At 34.6% G+C, this 22,527-nt stretch overlaps 1 protein-coding gene and 1 pseudogene across 2 annotated transcripts in view; one reads left to right on the plus strand and one right to left on the minus strand.

Annotated features, from left to right (window-relative positions):
- The window catches only part of LOC309977711 (disintegrin and metalloproteinase domain-containing protein 32-like), a gene marked incomplete at both ends in the record, with an annotated part of 166,747 nt that overhangs the window by 76,983 nt on the left and 67,237 nt on the right, over window positions 1-22,527 (plus strand). Inside the window, 2 exons of the mRNA XM_082863999.1 lie at window positions 11,975-12,067; window positions 13,630-13,828. Of these exons, the coding sequence (XP_082720125.1) occupies window positions 11,975-12,067; window positions 13,630-13,828 (292 nt within the window). The remainder of the gene's footprint in view (window positions 1-11,974; window positions 12,068-13,629; window positions 13,829-22,527) is intronic.
- On the minus strand, window positions 19,973-20,127 carry LOC309977714 (large ribosomal subunit protein eL39-like; annotated as a pseudogene). The gene has a single exon. The product of its transcript is annotated as a large ribosomal subunit protein eL39-like (transcript).

The raw sequence follows: 22,527 nt of genomic DNA on the forward strand, positions 1-22,527 counted from the left end.
ATCTCCCTCACCTAGTTCTTTCCTCCCCCCAAACCCCTTCCCTCTGGCAACCACCGGTTTGTTCTTTGTATCTATAACTCTGTTTCTGTCTTGCTATGTTTGTTCATTTGTTATATTTTTAGATTCCACATAAAAGTGAAATCATAAGGTATTTGTCTTTCTCTGTCTGACTTATTTCACCTAACATAATACCCTCTAGGTCCATCCGTGCTTTTAAAAATGGTAAAATTTCATTCTTTTTTTTATGGCTGAGTAATATTCCATTGTATATATGTACCACATCTTCTTTATGCATTTATCTATTGATAGGCACTTAGTTTACTTCCATATCTTAGTTATTGTAAATAATGCTGCAGTGAACATATGGGTGCATATATCTTTTTCTTTTATTGAGTATCAATGATTTTAAATATTATGTTAATTTTAGGCATACAACATAGTGATTAAATATTTTTATAGACTGTACTTCATTTAAAGTTGTTATTTTAAAAAGGTCTGTATTTCCCTGTGCTGTACAATGTATTTTTGGAGCTTATTTATTTTATGCATAGTAGTTTGTACCTCTTAATTCCCTACCTCATCTTCCCCTTCTTCCCTTTCCCCACTGGTAACCAGTAGTTTGACCTCTATATCTGGGAATCTGTTTCTGCTTTGTCATATTCATTCATTTGTTTTATTTTTTATATTCCACATATAAGTGATAACATAGAGTACTTGTCTTTGTCTGTCTGACTTATTTCACTAAGCATAATACCCTCTAGGGCCATCTATGTAGTTGCAAATGGAAAACTTTTATTCTTTTTTATGGTCGAGTAATATTCTATTGTATATGTGTACCACGTCTTCTTTATCCATTCATCTGTTGATGGACACTTATGTTGCTTCCACATCTTGGCAATTGTAAGTAATGCTGCTATGAACATTGGGGTGCATGTGTATTTTTGAATTAATGTTTTTGTTTTCTTTGGATATATATTCAGGAGTGGAATTGCTGGATCATATGGTAGCTTGATTTTTAGGGGTTTTTTTGAGGAACCTCCATACTGTTTTCCATAGTGGGAAACAGTGTACAAGAGTTCTCTTTTCTCCACTTACTTGCCAACATTTGTTATTTGTGATCTTTTTGATGATAGTGATTCTGACACGTGTGAGTTGATATCTCATTGTGGTTTTGATTTGCATTTCCCTAATGATTAGTGTTGTTAGCATCTTTTCATGTGCCTATTGGCCATCTGTATGTTTTCTTTGGAAAAATGTGTATTCAGGTCTCCTGCCCATTTTTAAATCAGGTTATTTGTTTTTTGGATATTGAGTTGTATGAGCTGTTTATATATTTTGGATATTAACTCCTTATCAGGCATATTATTTGCAAACATTTTCTCACATTCAATAAGTTGTTTTTTGCTTTGGTCAGTGGTTTCATGTGCTGCACAAAAGCTTTTAAGTTTAATTAGGTCCCATCTGTTTATTTTTGTTTCCTTTGCCTTAAGAGACAGATCCAAAAAATATTGTTGCAGTTCATGTCAGAGTGTTCTGCCTATGTTTTCTTCTAGGAGTTTTATGTTTTCTGGTCTTATATTTATGTCTTTAATCCATTTTGAGTTTATTTTAATATATGGTTTAAGAAAATGTTTCAGTTTTATTCTTTTAATGTAGCTGTCCAGATTTCCAGCACTACTTATTAAAGAGATTGTCTTTCCCCCATTGTATATCCTTGCCTCCTTTGTTGAAGATTAATTGACCATAAGTGCGTGGGTTTATTTCTGGACTCTCTACTCTGTTCCATTGATCTATGTGCTGTTTTTGTGCCTGTATCATACTGTTTTGATGACTGTCTCTTTATACTATAGTTTGAAATCAAGGAGTATGGTACCTCCAGCTCTGTTCTTCTTTCTTCAGATTGCTTTGGCTATTTGGACTCTTTTACGTTTCCATACAAATGTTAAAATTATTTGTTACAGCTCTGTGAAAAATGCCATTAATATTTTGATAGGAATTGCATTGAATGTATAGATTGCCTTGGGTACTATGGCCATTTTAGCAATATTAATTCTGCCAGTCTATGAACACTGTATATCTTTCCATCTGTGTCATCTTCAATTTCTTTCATCAGTGGCTTATGGTTTTCCAAATACAGGTCTTTTACCTCCTTAGTTAGATTTCTTCCTAGATATTTTATTCTTTTTGATGTAATTCTAAATGGGATTGTTTTCTTAATTTCTCTTTTGTTAATTCATTGTTAGTGTAAAGAAATGCAACAAATTTCTGTATATTGATTTTGTATCCTGCACTTAACAAAATGGCAGTAAGTACATACCTACCAATAATTACTTTAAATATAATTGTACTAAATGCTGCAATCAAAAGAAACAGAATGGCTGAATGGATAAAACAACAAGACCCATATATATATATACTGCCTACAAGAGACTTACTTCAGATCTAAAGACACATGCAGACTGAAAGTGAGGGAATCAGAAAAGGTATTCCATGCAAATGGAAATCAAAAGAAAGCTGAGGTAGCAATACTTATGTCAGACAAGAGAGACTTCAAAACAAAGACTGTAAGACAAAGGACATTATATAATGATTAAGGGATCAATCCAAGAAGATGCAACATTTGTAAATATATATGCATTTAACATAGGAACACCTAAATACATAAAGCAAATATTAACAGACATAAGGGGAGAAATGGACAGTAACACAATAATAGTAGGAGACTTTAACACCTCACTTACATCAATGGACTTACCATCCAGACAGAAAATCATTAAGGAAAGACTGGTCTTAAGTGACACATAGGACCAGATGGAATTAATAGAAGTAAATATAGAACATTCCACACCAAAACAACAGAATACACATTGTTTCAGGTGCCCTGTAACATCTCCAGGGTAGATCACATGGTAGGCCACCAAACAAATCTCAGTAAATTTAAGAAAATTGAAATCATATCCAACATCTTTTCTGACTAGAATGCTATGAGACTAGGAATCAACTACAAGAAAAAAAGTACAGAAAACAGAAATATGTCAAGGCTAAACAATATACTGCTAAACAACCAATGGATCACTGAAGAAATAAACTAGGAAATTAAAAAAATACCTGTAGGCAAATGAAAGCAAAATGCAATGAACTAAAATCAATGAGACAAAGCAAAAGCAGTACTATGAGGGAAGTTTTTTAGTGATACAAGCTTACCTCAGGAAACAAGAAAAATCTCAAATAAACAACCTAATCTTACACCTAAAGTAACTAAAAAAAGAAAAAACAAAACCTAAAGTTAGTAGAAGCAAAGAAATAATAAAGATCAGAGCAGAAATAAATGAAATAGAGACTAAAAAGGTAGATTAATGAAGATAAGAGGTAGTTCTTTGAGAAAGGTAAAGAAAATTGATAAACCTTTAGCCAGACTCATCAAGAAAAAGAGAGAACCCAAATCAATAAAATCAGAAATGGAAAAGAAGCTACAACCAACACCACAGAAATTCAAAGGATCATAAGATTACTGCAAACTATATGCCAGTAAAATGGACAACGTGGAAGAAATGTACAAATTCCTAGAAATGTGCACTCTCCTAAGACTGAACCAGGAAGAAACAGAAAACATGAACAGACCAATTGCCAGTAATGATATTGAATCAGTAATAATATTTTTAAAAACTACCAACAAAATATGTCCAGGACCAGATGGCTTCACAGGTAAATTCACCAAACATTTAGAGAACAGTTAACACCTGTTCCTATGATAATAAATGACCATATATATGCATCTTTCCCTGAATTCTTTTCTGTTTATTTGTCTGTCCTTATGCCTATTCCACACTGTCTTAACTAATGCACTTTTCAGTAAGTCTTGAAAACATTGTGTGTAAATCAGCCAACTTTGGTACTCTTTTCCAAAATAGCTTTACTATTCTGGGACCATTTTATTTCCATGTAAATTGGAGAACAGGCATGTGAATGTAGGGACTTTGATTCGAATTGTGTTGTATTCATACATCAATTTGGGGGGAATTACTTTTCTCACCAATATTAAGTCTGCCAATCTGTGCACATTGTGTATCTCTCCACTTATTCAGATCTTCTTTAGTTCTTCTATAGATTTCTTGTTTTGATAGTGTTTAAAAATTTTATTTAACAATTGTATCATTTATTTAACAATTGTATACAATTGTATCACAATTGTATTAACAATTGTATAACAATTAACAAATAAAATTTAACAAATTTTATTTAACAATTTCATACTAACAATAGTATAAAAATTACAGTGGACTTTTCTGAATTCTAGTGCTGATTAGAAGTGCTGAGAGTGGCCTTCTTTGCTTTGTTCTTATTTTTAGGGGGATAGTTTTCTGACTTTCACCATTAAATATGATATTAGATAATAAGCTTTTTTCAAAAATAGATGCCCTTTACCATATTGAGGAAATTTCCTTCTATTTCTAGTTACCTAAGAGTTTTTTTAAATTGAATAAATTTAAGTGTAATATTGTAAGCTTAAGTTGTACAGTGTGTTACTGTGATACATTTATATATTGTTATATGATTGCTGATGTAGTGATATTTATTACATTACATAATTACAGTACAATATTAGTATCTATATTCATTATATTGTGCATTAGATCTCTATGGCTTATTTATTGCTCGATACAAGTGTGTACCCTTAAATACCATCACTCTTACTCCTCTGCCTCCACAACCTCTGGTAACCAGTACTTTACTCTGTTTTTCACAGGTTTAAACATTCCACATGTAAGTGATATCACACAGTTCTTGTCTTTCTCTGTTTGACTTATCTCGCTAGCATAATGTGCTCAAGATTCACATATGTTGTTGAAAATGGGAGGATAGCTTCCATTTTCATGGCAGAATAACATTCCATTGTGTATGTGTACCAAATTTTTTTATCCATTAATCCATTGATGGGCATTTGGGTTGTTTCCATATCTTGGTTTTTGTAAATAGCCAAGATTTATTGTGATAAATGCATATATCTCTTTGAAATTCTGTTTTCATTTCCTTTGGGTATAGAACTGGAATTGCTGGATCATATGGTAGGTCTATTTTTAATTTTTTGAGGAACCTCCATATTGTTTTCCATAGTGGACCAATTGGTTGGACCTATTTACGTTCCCACCAACAGTGTATAAGGCTTCCTTTTTCACCACATCCTTGCCAGCACCTGTTGTCTCTTGTCTTCTTCGTGATAGCCATTCTGACAGGTGTGAAGTGGTATCTCATAGTGGTTTTGATTACCATTTCTTGATGATTAGTGATGTTGAGCATCTTTCCATGTGCCTGTTGGCCATCTGTATGTCTTTAGAAAAATGTGTATTTAGTTCTTCTGCCCCTTTTTAAATTGGAGTGTTTTGTTGTTGTTGTTAACAAATTGAGTAAGTTCTTTATATAGTTTGAATATTAACCCCTTATCTGATATATGGTTTGCAAAAATTTTCTCCCATCATGTAGGGTTTTTTTTCTATTTTGATAATTGTTTCTTTTGAGGTGCAGAAGTTTTTGAGTTTGATGTCCCATTTGTTGTTTTTTCTTTTGTTGTTTGTCCATTTGGCATCACACTCCAAAATTTATACCCAAGACTAGTATCAATGAGGTTTTTCCCTACATTTTTTTCTAGGAGTTTCATGGTATCAGACCTTATGTTTAAGTCTTTGATCCACTTTGAGTTAATTTTTCTGGGTAATGTGGGATAGTAGTCATTGTCATTGTTTTGCATGTGTTTCTCTAGTTTTCCCAGTTGTTGAAGAGAGTATCCTTTCCTCATTGGTTATTCCTGACTCCCTTGTCGAATACTAGTTGACCATATATGCCGTGGTTTAGTTTTGGGCTTTCTATTCTGTTTAATTGGTTTACATGTCTATTTTTGTCCCAGTACCATACTGGTGTTTGTTTGTTTGTTTTATTATATAAGTTTCAGGTGTACAGCACTATAATTCAACATCTGTATACACTACATAGTGATCAGCACCACAAGTCTACTTACCATCCATCACCATATAGTTGACTCCCTTCACCTGTTTCCCTTACCTCCGAACCCCCTTCCCTTCTGGTAACCACTAATCTGATTTCTGCATCTATGAGGTTTTTTGGTTTTATTTTGTTGGCTTTTTTGTGTGTGTGGTTTTTTGTTTGTTTGTTCATTTGTTTGTTTTGTTTTTAGATTTCAGATATGAATGAAATCATATGGTATCTGTCTTCCTTCATTTGACTTATTTCACTTAGCATAATACCTTCAAGGTCCATCCATGTCGCAAAAGGCAAGATTTCATTATTTTTATGGATGAGTAAGTATTCCACTGTGTATGTATACTAGGTCTTCTTTGTCCATTCATCCATCAGTGGACACTTAGGTTGTTTCCACATCTTGGCTGTTATAAATAATGCTGCAATAAGCATAGGAGGGCATATATTTTTCCTAACTAGTGTTTTTGTATTTTTTGGATGAATACCCAGAAGTGGAATAGCTAGGTTGTACGGCAATTCTTAATCTTTTGAGTAATCACCATTGTTTTTCATAGTGGCTGTACTGATTTACAGTCCCACTAACAGTGTACTAGGGTTCCCTTTTTCCATATCCTCTCCAACGTTTGTTATTTTTTCTTTTTTATAATAGTTATTCTAACAGGTGTGAGGTGATATCTCATTGTTGTTTGATTTGCATTTCCCTAATAATTAGTTATGTTGATTATCTTTTCATGTGCCTGTTGGCCATCTATATGTTTTCTTTGGAAAAATGTCTGTTCAGTTTCTGTGCCCGGTTTTTAGTCAGGTTGTTATTACTTTGTTATTGAGTTGTATAAGCTCTTTATGTATTTTGGATATTAAGCCCTTATCAGTTATATGATTTGCAAATATATTTTCATTCAGTAAGTTGCTTTTTCATTTTGAGATGGTTTTCTTTGCTGTGAAGAAGAATTTTAGCTTGATATAGTCCCGTTTGTTTATTTTGCTTTTGTTTCTCTTGCCTTTGGAGTGGGTTCCACAAAAACCTTACTGAGACTGATATCAGTGAGATTATTGCCTATTTTTTCTTCTAGGAATTTTATGGATTCATGTTTTATATTCAGATTAATCCATTTTGTGTTCATTTTTGTGTATGGTGTAAGGTATTGGTCTAGTTTCTTTCTTTTGCATGTGACTGTACAGCTTTCCCAACAGCAGTTGTTGAAGAGACTCTCCTTTCTCTATTGTATATTCTTTGTTCCCTCATTGTAAGTTTATTGTCTGAGTATGTATGGGTTTACTTTTGTACTCTCAGTTCTGGTCCATTGATCTGTGAGTCTGTTTTTGTGCTAGTACCATCCTGTTTTGCTTATTGTGGCTTTGTAGGAAACAAAATATACTGTTTTGATTACTGTAGCTTTGTAGGAAACAGTCTCCCTTGATATCTACAGGGGATTGGTTCTAGGACCCTTAAGGTATACCAAAATCCATGGATGTTCAAATCCCTTTTATAAAATGCCATATAACCTACCCACATACTCCCATATACTTTAAATCATCTCTAGATTACTTATAATACCTAATACAATGTAAATGATATGTAAATAGTTGTAAATAAAATGTAAATGCTATGTAAATAGTTGCCAGAATGCAGCAAATTTAAGTTTTGCTTTTTGGAACTTTCTGGATTTTTTTCTGAATATTTTCAATCTAAGGTTGGTCGAATGCATGGATTGAGCACCCACAGATATGGAGGACCAGCTGTAATTTGAAATCAAGGAGTATGATACTTTCAGCTTTGTTCTTCTTTCTCAAAATTGATTTGACTGTTGGGGATCTTTTGTGCTTTCACACACACATAGTTTTTATTACTATGGCTTTGTCAGAAGCATGATACCCCCAGTTTTGTTTTTTTTTTTTTTTCTTCTCAGAATCACAATTTGGAGTCTTGAGTTTCCACACAGATTTTAGGATTGTTTTCTCTATTACTGTGAGAAATACCTTTGGCATTTTTACAGGGATTATGTTGAATCTGTAGGTGGCTTTGGGTACTATAGCCATTTTAACAATATTAATTCTTCCAATCCATGAACATGGGGTATCTTTCCATTTCTTCATGTCTTCTTTGATTTCCTTCAGCAGAGTTTTGTGATTTTCATTATGCAGATCTTTCGCTTTCTTGGTTAAAATTATTCCTAAATATTTTATTGTTTTTCATGCTATGGTGAATGGGATGGTTTTTTTTTTTAATTTCTCTGTCAGATGCTTCATTATTCATGTAAAGGAATGTGATTGATTTCTGTATGTTGATTTCGTATCTTGCCACTTTACTGAAATCATTGGTTAATTCAAAGTTTTTTGACTGGTTCTTTGAGATTTTCTGTATGTAGGATCATATCATTAGCAAATAACCACAGTTTTACTTCTTCTCTTTTTATTTGGATGACTTTAATTTTTTTTTTGTCTTGACCAGTTGCGCTAGCTAGGTCTTCCAGTACTAAACTGAATAGGCATATTGAGAGAGGACGTTATTGCCGTGTTCTTGATCTTAGGGGAAATGCTTTCAATTTCTCTCCATTAAGTATAATCTTAGCTGAGAATTCTTAATGAAGAATTAATGTTGAATATTGCCAAGTATTTCTGTGTCTATTGAGCTGATCATATGAATTTTCTGTTTTTATTCTATTATTATTATTATTTTTGTGTTTGTGTGGTACGTGGCCTCTCACTGTTGTGGCCTCTCCCATTGTGGAGCACAGGCTCCGGATGTGCAGGCTCAGCGGCTGTGGCTCACGGGCCCAGCCTCTCCGCGGCATGTGGGATCTTCCCAGACCGGGGCATGAATCCGTGTCCCGTGCATCGGCAGGCGGACTCTCAACCACTGCGCCACCAGGGAAGCACTTATTCTATTATTAATATGATACGTTTCATTCATTGGTTTTTGAGTGCTAACCCAGCCATCATGCAGTCCTGAAATTAGCCTCACTTGGGTTATTTAATATATATAAATTTATATGTATATATAAAATTTAAAATTTGCCAATGTTTTGTTCAGGATTATGGCACTTATTTTAACAAGGGAATTGTCTGTAGTTTTATCTTTTCTTGCAATCTTTTCTTCTGGTTTTGGTGTCAGGGTAATTCTGGACTCATAAAATGAGTTGGAACGTGCTCCCTTACCCCTACTTTCTGAAAGAATTTGTTTAATATTGGTATTATTCCTATTTATTTATTGTGGAAGAGCACTTAAGAGGAGATTTACCCCTGTAAATCTAAGCCCCTATAAGTTTTATAGTTTGGATTTTAGTTTTAGGCTTATGACCCATTTGAGTTATTATTTTTTTGTGTGTGTGTGAGAAAGGTGTAGGGTCAGTGTCTAGAGTCATTATTTTCCTTGTGAATGCCCAAGTTGTTCCAACACCATTTATTGATAATTCTCCATTGAGTTGCATTTACTCCATTAACAAAGGTTTTGTTATCTCTATGTAGTTCTGTTTCTGGGGTCTCCATTTTGTTCTAAGCTCGTTGTCTATTCTTTTGTGCATACTACACTGCCACTATTATAGTTTTTATTAAGTTTTGAAGCTGGGTATTTTTGGTCCTTCAATTTTCCTCCTCCTCTTCCTCCTCCTCTTCCTCTTCTGCCTCTTCTTTTTCTTCTTCCTTCTCTTCCTCAGCATTAGGTTGTCTACTCTGAGTCTTTTGCCTTTCCATATAAACTTTAGAATCAGTTTGACTATGTCCACAAAATAATTGCTGGGTTTTTTTATTGTAATTGCATCAAGTTGTGAGGAACTGACATCAAGTTGTGAGGAATCTCTACATCAAGTTGTGAGGAACTGACATCAAGTTGTGAGGAATCTCTACATCAAGTTGTGAGGAACTGACATTTTAACAATATTTAGTCTTCCTATCCATGAACATGGACTATCTCTCCATTTATTTATACCTTCTCTGATTTTCTTCATCAAGTTTTGTAGTTTTTCTCATATTGATCCTGTAAAATTTTGTTAGGACTATTCCCAAGTACTTCATTGTTTTGGTGCTAATGCAAATGGTATTGTGTTTTTTATTTCAAATTTTTATTTTTCATTGTTGGTATAAAGGAAAACAATTTCCAGCAACCTTGCTATAATTGTTTATTAGTCACAGGAGGCTTTTACTGTTATTGTTCTTTGGCTAATTATTTGGTATTTTCTTTACATAGGCAGTCATGTAATCTATGGATAAAAATAGTTTTTGTTTCTTTCCCACCTGTATATTTTCACTTCATTTTCTAGTCTTATTGCATTAGCTAGGACTTCCAGTAAGATGCTGAAGGGAGTGGTGAGAGGGGGCATCCTTGCCTTGTTTCTTTTTTAGGAGGAAAGCTTATAGTTTCTCACCATAACTGTGATATTAGCCACAGATTTTTTTCTAGATGTTACCAAATTGAAGAAGTTCTCTCTATTCCTAGTTTGCTAACATTTTGTATAAGTGCGTTTGGATTTCGTCAAGTGCTTTTTCTACAGCAATTTTTATGGTCACTGATTTTTATTCTTCAGCCTGTCAGTATGATGGATTATATTAATGGATGTTTGCATAATAAACCAGCCTTGCATACTTGTGCTAAATCCCATTTGGTTGTAGTATATAATTATTTTTGCACATTGTTGGATTCAATTTCCTAATTTTTTGTTGAGGATTTTTGCATCTATGTTTATGAGATCTATTTATTGATTGATTGATCTGTAGATTTATTGATGAGGTCTACAGATTTATTGATATGTAATGTTACTTTGTCTGGGCTTGATATTAGGCTAATACTGACCTCATAGAATGAGTTAGGAAGCATCAGATATCAGTGCTGGGAGAGTAATATGGCTGCGATTCCATGGCATAAAAGCAGTAGAAGCTCCATGTTTAATGCTTCTCCTGGATTCTGTCCTCAGTGCTTTTTCTCTTGACTGATTTTAATTTGTATCCTTTCCATATAATAAACCATAACTGTGAGTATAACAGCTTTCAGTGAGTTCTGTGAGTTCTTCCAGTAAATTTTATAAAACCTGAGGGTGGTTTTGGGAATCCACTGAACTTGAGATTGGTGAAAGAAATGAGGACAGTCTTGGGGACTGTTTTCTCTAACTTTGCAGTGGGTCTAAACTCTACCCACCCTTTTTTCCCCCAGCTTTACTGAGGTATGATTAACAAATAAAAACTGCATATATTTAAGGTGTACAGGTATACAATGTGATGTTTTCGTATATGTACACATTGTGAGATGATTCCTGCATCAAACCAGTTTACATATACATCATCTCACACAGTTATCATTTTTTGGTTTGGTGAAAATACTTCTACTTCTTAGCAAATTTCAAGTATGCAATACAGTATTGTTAACTATAGTCATCAAGCTGTACATTAGATCCTGAGAAATAACTCATCTCATAAATGAAAGTTTGTACCCTTTTTTTTTTTTTTTGGCGGTACACGGGCCTCTCACTGTTGTGGCCTCTCCCATTGCGGAGCACAGGCTCCGGACGCGCAGGCTCAGCGTCCATGGCTTATGGGCCCAGCCGCTCCGTGGCACATGGGATCTTCCCGGACCGGTGCACAGACCCTCATCCCCTGCATCGGCAGGTGGACTCTCAACCACTGCGCCACCAGGGAAGCCCTGAAAGTTTGTACCCTTTGATCAGTGTCTCCCCTTTCCTCTCACCTTTCAGGCACTGGTAACTACCATTCTACACTCTGTTCTATTATTCAGTTTCTTTAAAAAGTTGTTTTATATGTTTTGCCCAGTTTTCTAGTTGAATAAGAATTAGTAAGGTACCAGTTACTCTGTTGTGACCTGAAGTAAAAATGGCACCTTAGTATTGTAATTGTTTAGAGATGCAAAAATCTGTAAATGTTGACAGCATGCGTATTTTTACCCCGCAAATAAAAAAATAAGCACAGCTTCTGACAAAGTTTATATTACTTCCATGATGTATTTTTACTTGTGCCTTCCACTCATTTATAGCAATGTGGACCTGATAGCTGTTGTAATCCTCAAACTTGTGTGCTGAAACCAAATACACAGTGTGATAGAGGCTCATGCTGCAACAACTGTCAAGTAAGATTTTAGTTTATTACTATCTTCTAAGTATATAATGAATTATGTCTTGGATACGTTAGAATACATAGACACTTAGCTGTAAGTCAAAGTAAATGACCTTTCATGTAAAGAAAAAAATACTAAATTCAGCATGATGTTTCTGATTTTATGAATTATAGTTGGATGTTGAGGCCTCCTTATAATGCCATTATTCTCCCTAACGACGCTATTGTTTTTAAGTCTTGACTGAGAGCTATTACAGAATTTTTTGATATAGAAGATCACCGTTAAAAGGGACTGTTTTCATTTATTTTATCCTTTTTTTTTTTTTTTTTTTTTTAATGGTACGCGGGCCTCTCGCTGTTGTGGCCTCTCCCGTTGCGGAGCACAGGCTCCGGACGCGCAGGCCCAGCGGCCATGGCTCACGGGCCCAGCCGCTCTGCGGCATGTGGGATCTTCCCGGACCGGGGCACAAACCCGTGTCCCCTGCATCGGCAGGCGGACTCTCAACCACTGCACCACCAGGGAAGCCCCCAATATTTATATTTTTGTGAATAAAAGTTATATTTTAGGTTGTGATGGGTATCTGTAAGTATGTAACTGAAAGATACAGCAATTTTCCATAAATGCATAAATAATGAAACTCACTAGATGTAACACTTTCCAAATGCTACATGTTAGCACAAAATTTAAACTATGAATTTGTTATACAAAGATCATTTGACTTAAATGTCACATTTTAGCTTATATGGTGAAGATGTTGATTCCTGTCCCATTTTACTTTTCAGCTCTTCCAACATATATGTGACAGATTCGTCACATGAGAACCCCTCTATTGAACAATCTGCCACTGTTCTGTGTTCTTCACTATCCTTTGACTGATGTGGTTTTATGTTATTTTTCTCCTAGAATCTTATCGTGGTTAATTCTTACCTCCATAATCTTTTTAATGTGAACTGGAAGTCATCAATTAAGAAGTATGAGATAAATGCCCAGTTAAGATTCTTTATATAAAATTTCAGAATAGTATACATGAAAGTGTTAATTAACCATAGGATAATTCAGGAGAAAAATTACAATTGGGTTCCTTCTTTTCTAAGACTTCAGTAGTTGACCTGCCTCTTTTAATCACTGTTTCCCACTGTTCATTCTCAGTTATTTAGGTTTCACATTTTCATAGAATTACAGGTATTCCATACTTAAAACTATGGTTTGAATAAGTATATTTTATTTGGAAATTATCTAAATTTCATAATTTTTGCCCCAAAGGAATAATTATCCCAAGCTAAAAGCTACTTTTCCTCCCTTCTACCAAAGCACAAACAAAACTTGGGCTCTCATTATATCATATTTGTGTTATCCTTTTCCTTGTACATATGTCTTATCTCCTGTTTTGGTTGATAACATTCAATTTTTTTCAATATGATTATCATAGTGCTTTATAACAAGAAGATAGAGACATTAATGAATAAGTACATCATCAAACTATAAATAGAATTAGAGCAATTTTAAAATAAATATTGATGAACACAACAACCTTATATATAATGCTTTAATTTTTATGTTTTAATTTCTATTAGCTTATGCAAGCAGGTGCTGTGTGTAGGCCCATTGCGCATCCTGAATGTGATGTTCCTGAGGTTTGTAATGGAAGCTCAGGAAGCTGTCCGGCTGATATAACTATACACAATGGACACAAATGTAAAGGAGGAAAAGCTTTTTGTTTTGATGGAGGCTGCCAAGATCTTGATGCACGTTGTGAGAGCATATATGGAAAAGGTATTGTATTGTAACATCTATGTAGTTGGTGCTCAGTATTTTTATTAACATTACCAAGACAATGGACAATTATATATATTTAAATTCTTTATTCTGTTTAACTCTCTATTTTTAGTTTTTTGAGCTTATTAAGGTATAAATGAGAAAAATATGTTTAAGGTGTACAACGTAATGTTTTGATATACATATACGTTGTGAAGTAATTGCCACAGTCATCTACTTAACATACTCATTGCATATGTATACCCAGGAATAGGCTTACTGGATCATAAGGTAGTGCATTTAAATTTTTGAGAAGGCTGTCTACTGTTTTCCATAATGGCTGTACCAATTTTCATTCCCACCAACAGTATATAAAAGTTTCCTTTTCTCCACATCCTTGTTAATACTTATTATCTTTTTCTTTTTGATAACAGCTATCCTAAAAGCTGTGAGTTGTGGTTTTGATTTTCATTTCCCTGATAATTAGTGATGTTGAGCTCCTTTTCACGTATCTGATGGTCATTTGTATGTCTTTTATTTCAAGAAATGTCCATTTAGGTCCTGTGCTATTTTTATTTTTATTTATTTATTTATTTTTTTGCGGTACGCAGGCCTCTCACCGCTGTGGCCTCTCCCGTTGCGGAGCACAGGCTCCGGCCGCGCAGGCTCAGCGGCCATGGCTCACAGGCCTAGCCGCTCCACGGCACGTGGTATCTTCCCGGACCGGGCCACGAACCTGTGTCCCGTGCATCGGCAGGCGGACTCTCAACCACTGCACCACCAGGGAAGCCCCTCCTGTGCTATTTTTAGATCTCATTATTTGTCTTTTTTATTGAGCTGTATGAGTAACATATATTTTGGAGATTAATCCCTTATCAGATATATGGTTTACTAATATTTTCTCCCATTCTGTAGGTTTCATTTTTGCTTTGTTGATTGTTTCCTTTGCTGAGAAGTTTTTTAGTTTTATGCAGTCCCACTTATCTATTTTTGTCCAGTTTAGTTTCCAAGAGCTTTCTCCGTATGTTTTCTTCTAGTAGATTTGTAGTTTCAGGTAAGTTTAAGTCTCCTCAACCACCTGCTTTATTGAGATACAATTGGCATATAACCTTGTGTAAGTTTTAGTTGTACAGCGTATTGATTTGGTACTTTTATATATTTCAGGATCATTACCTCCATAGTGTTAGCTAAACATCCGTTATGTCACATAATTACCATTTCTTTTTCATGGTGAGAACATTTAAGATCTACTCTCTTAGCAACTTGGCTAATTCTTGTCAAATATTAGTTTGAGAACCCCTCTATTGAATAATCTGAGAGTCTCAATGCATTTCTATGGCTTTATGGGAAGTTTACTATAACTAAACTATAAGTTTTCTATGGCTTTATGGGAAGTTTACTATAACTGTTACTTATTTAAAAAATTAAGGCCTGGTGCAGATGAGTCTGCTCAGTATTTGACACCATTTGGAAGTGGATTCCCTCTGCATAATTATAACCTCTCTCAGAGGTGTTTTTGAAAAATGATGTAGGAAAATTCTCTTATTGTGTAGAATTCTAGCAGTGTATGTGGTTTCCTACTTTGTCCGAAAGAGAGAAATTCAGAGGCAGTATTGATATTTGACAGTGACTAATCATGTGCAATTAATTAGGACTTGAAAAAATAATATTAAAAAATTGATAACAAGAAGTTTTGGAGAAGGTGTATGTGGTTGTGCCTGTCAGGTAGAGCAGGGAATGTGAAGATATTTGTGTTGCATGTAAAGTTCAACACAGGGCATGCCACATAGAGGAGGCTATGTATAATCAGATAAATAACATTATCTGTCCTGTGAATGCTAGCATTTTTTCCCAGGTACCCTAGTACTTTCATAGCGAATCCATGTACAAAGAGTTTATGGCTGCAGGGATGGAGACAATGTGTGGGTTCAAAAATAGAATTTCCCTCAGCAAGATGATCTGATTACTTTTGTTGTTTGGTTAACAACCATGGGCTAAGTCAGCAGCAATGGGCCAAAATTCAGATTCTGATATAGCACAATGCTGTGACAGACTGGCCAGCCACTGTGCCAACTTGATGACATTAGATCTCTCCCAACATATAAAGGGCAGCAATTTCCTCTCATTGGAATAGAGGCATAATGTGGATATGGATTTACCTTTCAGATATCGTATTTCTACTAGCAGCATTAACCATGAACTTTTAAAAATTGGGATATAATTATGTAAAGTGAACTTCATAGATCTGAAGTGTATATTTTGATGTAATCTTCACTTCAATTAAAGAGTAGAAAATTTTCATCAGCTCAGTAAGTTCCTTTCTATCTCTTTTCAGTCAGTTCCTTTAAGGCAATAATGGTTATCTTTCCTATTATCATATGTTAATTTTACCTGTTCTTGAACTTCATATAAATGAAGTATTTCATCATATGAGTATTCTACAGATGGTTTTTACATTCTCATATTTATGGACATTTGGATTGTTTCTAGGTTTTTTTCTATTATGAATAGAGGTGTTATGAGGCTTCATATATAAGTCTTTTTGTAAATATATGTTTCTGTTTCTCCTGAGTAAAGATTTTGGAGTGGAACTGCTGTCTTAAGAGTAGCTGTATGCTTAATTTTATGAGAAACCTGCTCACTGTTTTCTAAAGTCATTATACTACTTCTTATCTCTACCAGCAACATGAGAACTTCAGTTGCTCCATGTTCTTGGTGACATTTGATGTTGTGAGTCTTTTTAATTTTAGTCATTGTATTGGTTGTAAAATGGTAGTTGATTCTGGCTTTAATTTGCATTTCTATCATGATTGATATCAAAGATGTTGAGCACATTATTTGGTGCTTATTGACTACATATATGATATATGGAATATATATATTTTCCGTTTGTAGTGTTCGTTCACATCTTTGCCCATTTTTAATTGGGTTTTTGCCTTTTTATTATTTATATGTGTAATTTATACATTCTATATTCAAATGCATTTTAAGATATAAGTATTATATTTTTTTCCCAATATGCAGTTTCCCATGTACATTTTTAATGGTGATTTTTGATAAGAAAACTTTAATTTTGAAGAAGTTTAGTTCATCAAATTTTTTCTATAGTTTTTCTAAGAAGTATTTGCCTACTCCAAAGTCATCCACATATTTTCCTGTTTTTCTCTGAGGTTTTGATTTAACTTTTATTTTTATTTATTTAAATTTTTCAAAAATTTTTATTGGAGTGTAGTTGATTTACAGCATTCTGTTAGTTTCACGTGTACTGTAGAGTGAATCTGTTATACGTATATGTATATCTACTCTTTTTTAGATTCTTTTCCCATATGTGCTATTACAGAGTATGGAGTAGAGTTCCTTGTGCTATTCAGTAGGTCCTTATTAGTTATCTACTTTATATATAGTAGTGTGTATATGTCTGTCCCAATCTTCCAGTTTATCCCTCCCCTGCCCCTTACCCCCTGGAAACCATAAGTTTATTTTCTACATCTGTAACTCTATTTCTATTTTGTAGATAAATTCATTTGTAACCTCTTCCATATATAAGTGATATCATATGACATTTGTCTTTTTGTGTCTGACCCACTTCACTCAGTATGACAATCTCTAGGTCCATCTTTGTTGCTGGAAATGACATTATTTTGTTCTTTTTTATGGCTGAGTAATATTCCATTGTATATATGTACCACATCTTCTTTATCCATTCCTCTGTTGATGGACATTTAGGTTGCTTCCATGTCCTGGCTATTGGCTATTGTGAATAGTATGCTGCAGTGAACATTGGGGTGCATGTATCTTTTTGAATTATGGTTTTCTCCAGATATATGCCCAGGACTGGTATTGCTGGATCATATGGTAGCTCTATTTTCAGTTTTTTAAGGAACCTCCATACTGTTCTCCATAGTGGCTGTACCAGTTTTCATTCCCACCAACAGTGTAGGAGGGTTCCCTTTTCTCCAGACCCTCTCTAGCACTTATTGTTTGTAGATTTTTGATGATGGCCATTTTGACCTGTGTGTGGTGATACCTCATTGTAGTTTTGATTTGTATATCTGTAATAATTACTGATATTGAGCATCTTTTCATGTGCTTTTTAACCATCTGTATGTCTTCTTTGGAGAAATGTCTATTTAGATCTTCCACCCATTTTTTGATTGGGTTTTTTTTTTCTGATATTGAGCTGCCTGAGCTGTTTGTATATTTTAGAGATTAATCCCTTGTTGTTGGCTTCATTTGCAAATATTTTCTCCCATTCTGAGGGTTGTCTTTTACTTTTGTTTACCATTTCCTTTGCTGTGCAAAAGCTTTTAAGTTTAATTAGGTCCCATTTGTTTATTTTTATTTCCTTTACTCTAGGAGGTGGATTGAAAAAGATCTTTCTGCGATTTATGTCAGGGAGTGTTCTCCCTATGTTTTTCTCAAAAGTTTTATAGTATCCGGCCTTACATTTAGGTCTTTAATACATTTTGAGTTTATATTTGTGTATGGTGTTTGGGTGTGTTCTAATTTCATTCTTTTACATGTAGCTGTCCAGCTTTCTCAGCACCACTTATTGAAGAGACTGTCTTTTCTCCACTGTATATTCTTGCCTCGTTTGTTGTAGATTAGGTGAACATAAGTGTGTGGATTTATTTCTGGACTTTCTATCCTGTTCTATTGATCTATATATCTGTTCTTGTACCAGTACCACACTGTTTTGATGACTGTAGCTTTGTAGTATAGTCTGAAGTCAGGGAGCCTGATTCCTCCAGCTTTGTTTTTCTTTCTCAAGATTGCTTTGGCCATTCAGGGTCTTTCCTGTTTCCATACAAATTGTAAAATATTTTGTTCTAATTCTGTAAAAAATGCCATCGGCAATTTGATAGGGATTGCATTGAACCTGTAGCTTGCTTTGAGTAGTATAGTCATTTTCACAATATTGATTCTTCCAATCCAAGAACATGGTATATCTCTCCATCTGTTTGTGTCGTATTCTATTTCTTTCATCAGTATCTTATAGTTTTTGGAGTACAGGTCTCTTGCCTCCTTAGGTAGGTTTATACCTAGGCAATTTGTTCTTTTTGATGCAATAGTAAATGGGATTGTTTCCTTGATTTCTCCTTCTGATCTTTCGTTGTTAGTGTATAGGTGTGCAACAGATTTCTTTATATTAATTTTGTATCCTGCAACTTCACCTAATTCATTGATGAGCTCTAGTAATTTTCTGGTAACATCTTTAGGGTTTTCTATGTATACTATCATGTCATCTGCAAACAGTGAGAGTTTTACTTCTTTTCCAAGTTGTGTTCCTTTTATTTCTTTTTCTTCTCTGATTGCCAAGGCTAGGACTTCCAAAACTATGTGGAATAAAAGTGGCAAGAGTGGACATCCTTGACTTGTTCCTGATCTTAGAGGAAATGCTTTCTGCTTTTCACCATGGAGAATGATGTTTGCTGTGGGTTTGTCATATATGGTCTTTATTATGTTGAGGTAGGTCCCCTCTCTCCCCATATTCTGGAGTTTTTTTTTATCATAAGTCACTGTTGAATTTTGTCAAAAGTTCTTTCTGCATCTATTGAGATGATCATATGGTTTTTATTCTTCAATTTGTTGTGGTGTATCACATTGATTGATTTGCGGATATTGAAAAATCCTTTCATCCCTAGGGTAAATTCCACTTGATCATGGTGTGTGATCCTTTTAATGTGTTGTTGGATTTTGTTTGCTAGTATTTTGTTGAGGATTTTTGTGTCTATGTTCATCAGTGATATGGGTCTGTAATTTTCTTTTTTTGTGATATCTTTGTCTGGTTTTGGTATCAGGATGATAGTGGCCTCGTACAATGAGCTTGGCAGTGTTCCTTCCTATGCAATTTTTTGGAAGAGTTTCAGAAGGGTAGGTGTTAACTCTTCTCTAAATGTTTGATAGAATTTTCCTGTGAAGTCATCTGGTCCTTGCCTTTTTTTTGTCGGAAGATTTTTTTTTTTCCAACAAAAGGTTTCACATATTTATTACTGAGCTACACAGTGAGCAGTGGTGAGGAAAGATCAAGAAAAGAGGAGAGAGCCATTCCATTTTTCCCATCAAACACAGGCAGCTGTTCCAGACACTAGTGATGTTCTGATACGTTAAGATGCAATTGACCTTAATCACATAAATGTGTGACACTTCACATGCTGTTCCTTATAGACCCAGCTTAGTTCTTCTCCAGTGTCTTCTCTTGGAGTTGTATCTGATTTTATTACCAGTTTTTATTCGAATCCATTGGGGAATGGGACGATTCTGCTTTCGTTTTTGGCCAGGACTCGCTTGATCCTGAAAGTCTTGTGAGAAGACATGGCAAGGAGCAAATTCAACCACACATAGGATGGCAGACAAGAGAAAAGAGGAGGAAGTGAGTGGAAGGACATATTTAGAAGGCCTGTTGGAAGATTTTTAATCACAGTTTCAATTTCAGTACTTGTGGTTAGTCTGTTCATATTTTTTATTTCTTCCTGGTTCAATCTTAGAAGGTTGTATCTTTCTAAGAATTTGTCCATTTCTTCTAGGTTGTCCATTTTATTGGGGTATGGTTAGTTGCTTGTAGTAGTCTCTTATGATCCTTGTATTCTGTGGTGTACAACTTCTCCTTTTTCATTTTTCATTTTATTGACTTGAGTCCTCTCCCCTTTTTCTTTATGAGTCTGGCTAAAGGCTTATCAATTTTGCTTACCTTTTCAAAGAACCAGCTTTCAGTTTCATTGGTCTTTGCTATTGGTTTTTTTTGTCTCTATTTCATTTATTTCTGCTCTGATATTTATGATTTCTTTCCTTCTACTAACTTTGGATTTTGTTTCTTTTTCTTTATCTAGTTGCTTTAGGTGTAAGGTTAGGTTGTTTATTTGAGATTTTTCTTATTTCTTGAGGTGAGATTGTATTGCTGTAAACTTCCTTCTTAGAAGTGCTTTTGCTGCCTTCCATAGGTTTTGGATGGTCGTGTTTTTGTTGTCTCTAGGTATTTTTAGATTTCCTCTTTGATTTCTTCAGTGGTCCATCGATTGCTTAGTAACATTGTTTAGCCTCCATGTGTTTGTGGTTTTTATAATTTCTTTTCCTGTATTTAATCTCTAATCTCATAGCATCGTGGTCAGGAAGCATACTTGATATTATTTCAATTTTCTTAAGTTTACCAATGCTTTATTTGTGACTCAAGATCTGATTTATCCTGGAGAATGTTCCATGTGCACTTGAGAAGAAAGTGTATACTGCTGCTTTCAGATGGAATGTCCTGTAAATATCAGTTAATCTCTCTGAACTAATGTTTCATTTAACGCTTGTGTTTTCTTATTAATATTCTGTCTGGATGATCTGTCCTTCGGTGTAAGTGCGATGTTAAAGTCCCCCATAATTATTGTGTTACTGTCGATTTTCCCTTTTATGGCTTAACATTTGCGTTATATATTGAGGTGCATGTTAGGTGCATCTGTATTTACAACTGTTACATCTTCTTCAATTGATACCTTGATCATTGTGTAGTGTCCTTCCTTGTCTCTTGTAACAGTCTTTATTTTAAAGTCTATTTTGTCTGATATGAGTACTGCTACTCCAGCTTTCTTTTTATTTCCATTTGCCCCTCACTTTCAGTCTGTGTGTGTCCCTAGGTCTGAAATGGCTCTCTGGTAGACAGCATATATATGGGTCTTGTTTTTGTATTTATTCAGCCAGTCTGTGTCTTTTGGTTGTAGCGTTTAATTCATTTACATTTAAGGTAATTATCAATATGTATGTTTTTATTGCCATTTTCTTAATTGTTTTGTGTTTGTCGGTCTCTTTTCTTCCCTTCCTCTTTTGTTCTCTTCTCTTGTGTTCCCACTTAGAGAAGTTCCTTTAGCATTTGTTATAAAGCTGGTTTGATGGTGCTGAATTCTCTTAGCTTTTGCTTGTCTGCAAAGCTTTTGATTTCTCCATCAAATCTAATGAGAGCCTTGCTACACAGAGTATTCTTGGTTGTAAGGTTTTTCCCTTTCATCACTTTAAAGATATCATGCCACTCCCTTTTGGCCTGCAGGTTATCAGCTGAAAAATCAGCTGATAACCTTATGGGGATTCCCTTGTGTGCTATCTGTTGCTTTTCCCTTGCTGCTTTTAATATTTTTTTCTTTGTATTTAATTTTTGTTAGTTTGATTAATATGTGTCTTGACGTGTTTCTCCTTGGGTTTATCCTGTGTGGGACTCTGCACTTCCTGGACTTCGATGACTATTTCCTTTCCCATGTTAGGGAAGTTTTCAACTGTAATCTCTTCAAATATTTTGTCAGTCACTTTCTCTTTCTCCTCTTCTTCTGGGACCCCTATAATTTGAATATTCTTGCAATTAATGTTGTCCCAGAGGTCTCTGAGACTGTCCTTATTTCTTTTAATTGTTTTTTCTTTATTCTGTTCTGCGGCAGTGATTTCCACCATTCTGTCTTCCAGCTCACTTATCTGTACTTCTGCCTCAGTAATTTTGCTATTGATTCCTTCTAGTGTATTTTTCATTTCAGTTATTGTATTGTTCACCACTGTTTGTTTGTTCTTTAGTTCTTCTAGGTCCTTGTTAAGCATTTCTTGTATCTTCTCGACCCGTGCCTCCATTCTTTTTCCGAGATCTTGGATCATCTTTACTATCATTATTCTGAATTCTTTTTCTGCTAGATTGCCTATTTCCTCTTCATTTAGGAGAGGCTTTTACCTTACTTCTTCATCTGCAACATATTTCT

The sequence above is a fragment of the Leucopleurus acutus genome, assembly GCF_964270905.1.
Source record: "Leucopleurus acutus genome assembly, chromosome: 21".
Classification (NCBI taxonomy): domain Eukaryota; kingdom Metazoa; phylum Chordata; class Mammalia; order Artiodactyla; family Delphinidae; genus Leucopleurus; species Leucopleurus acutus.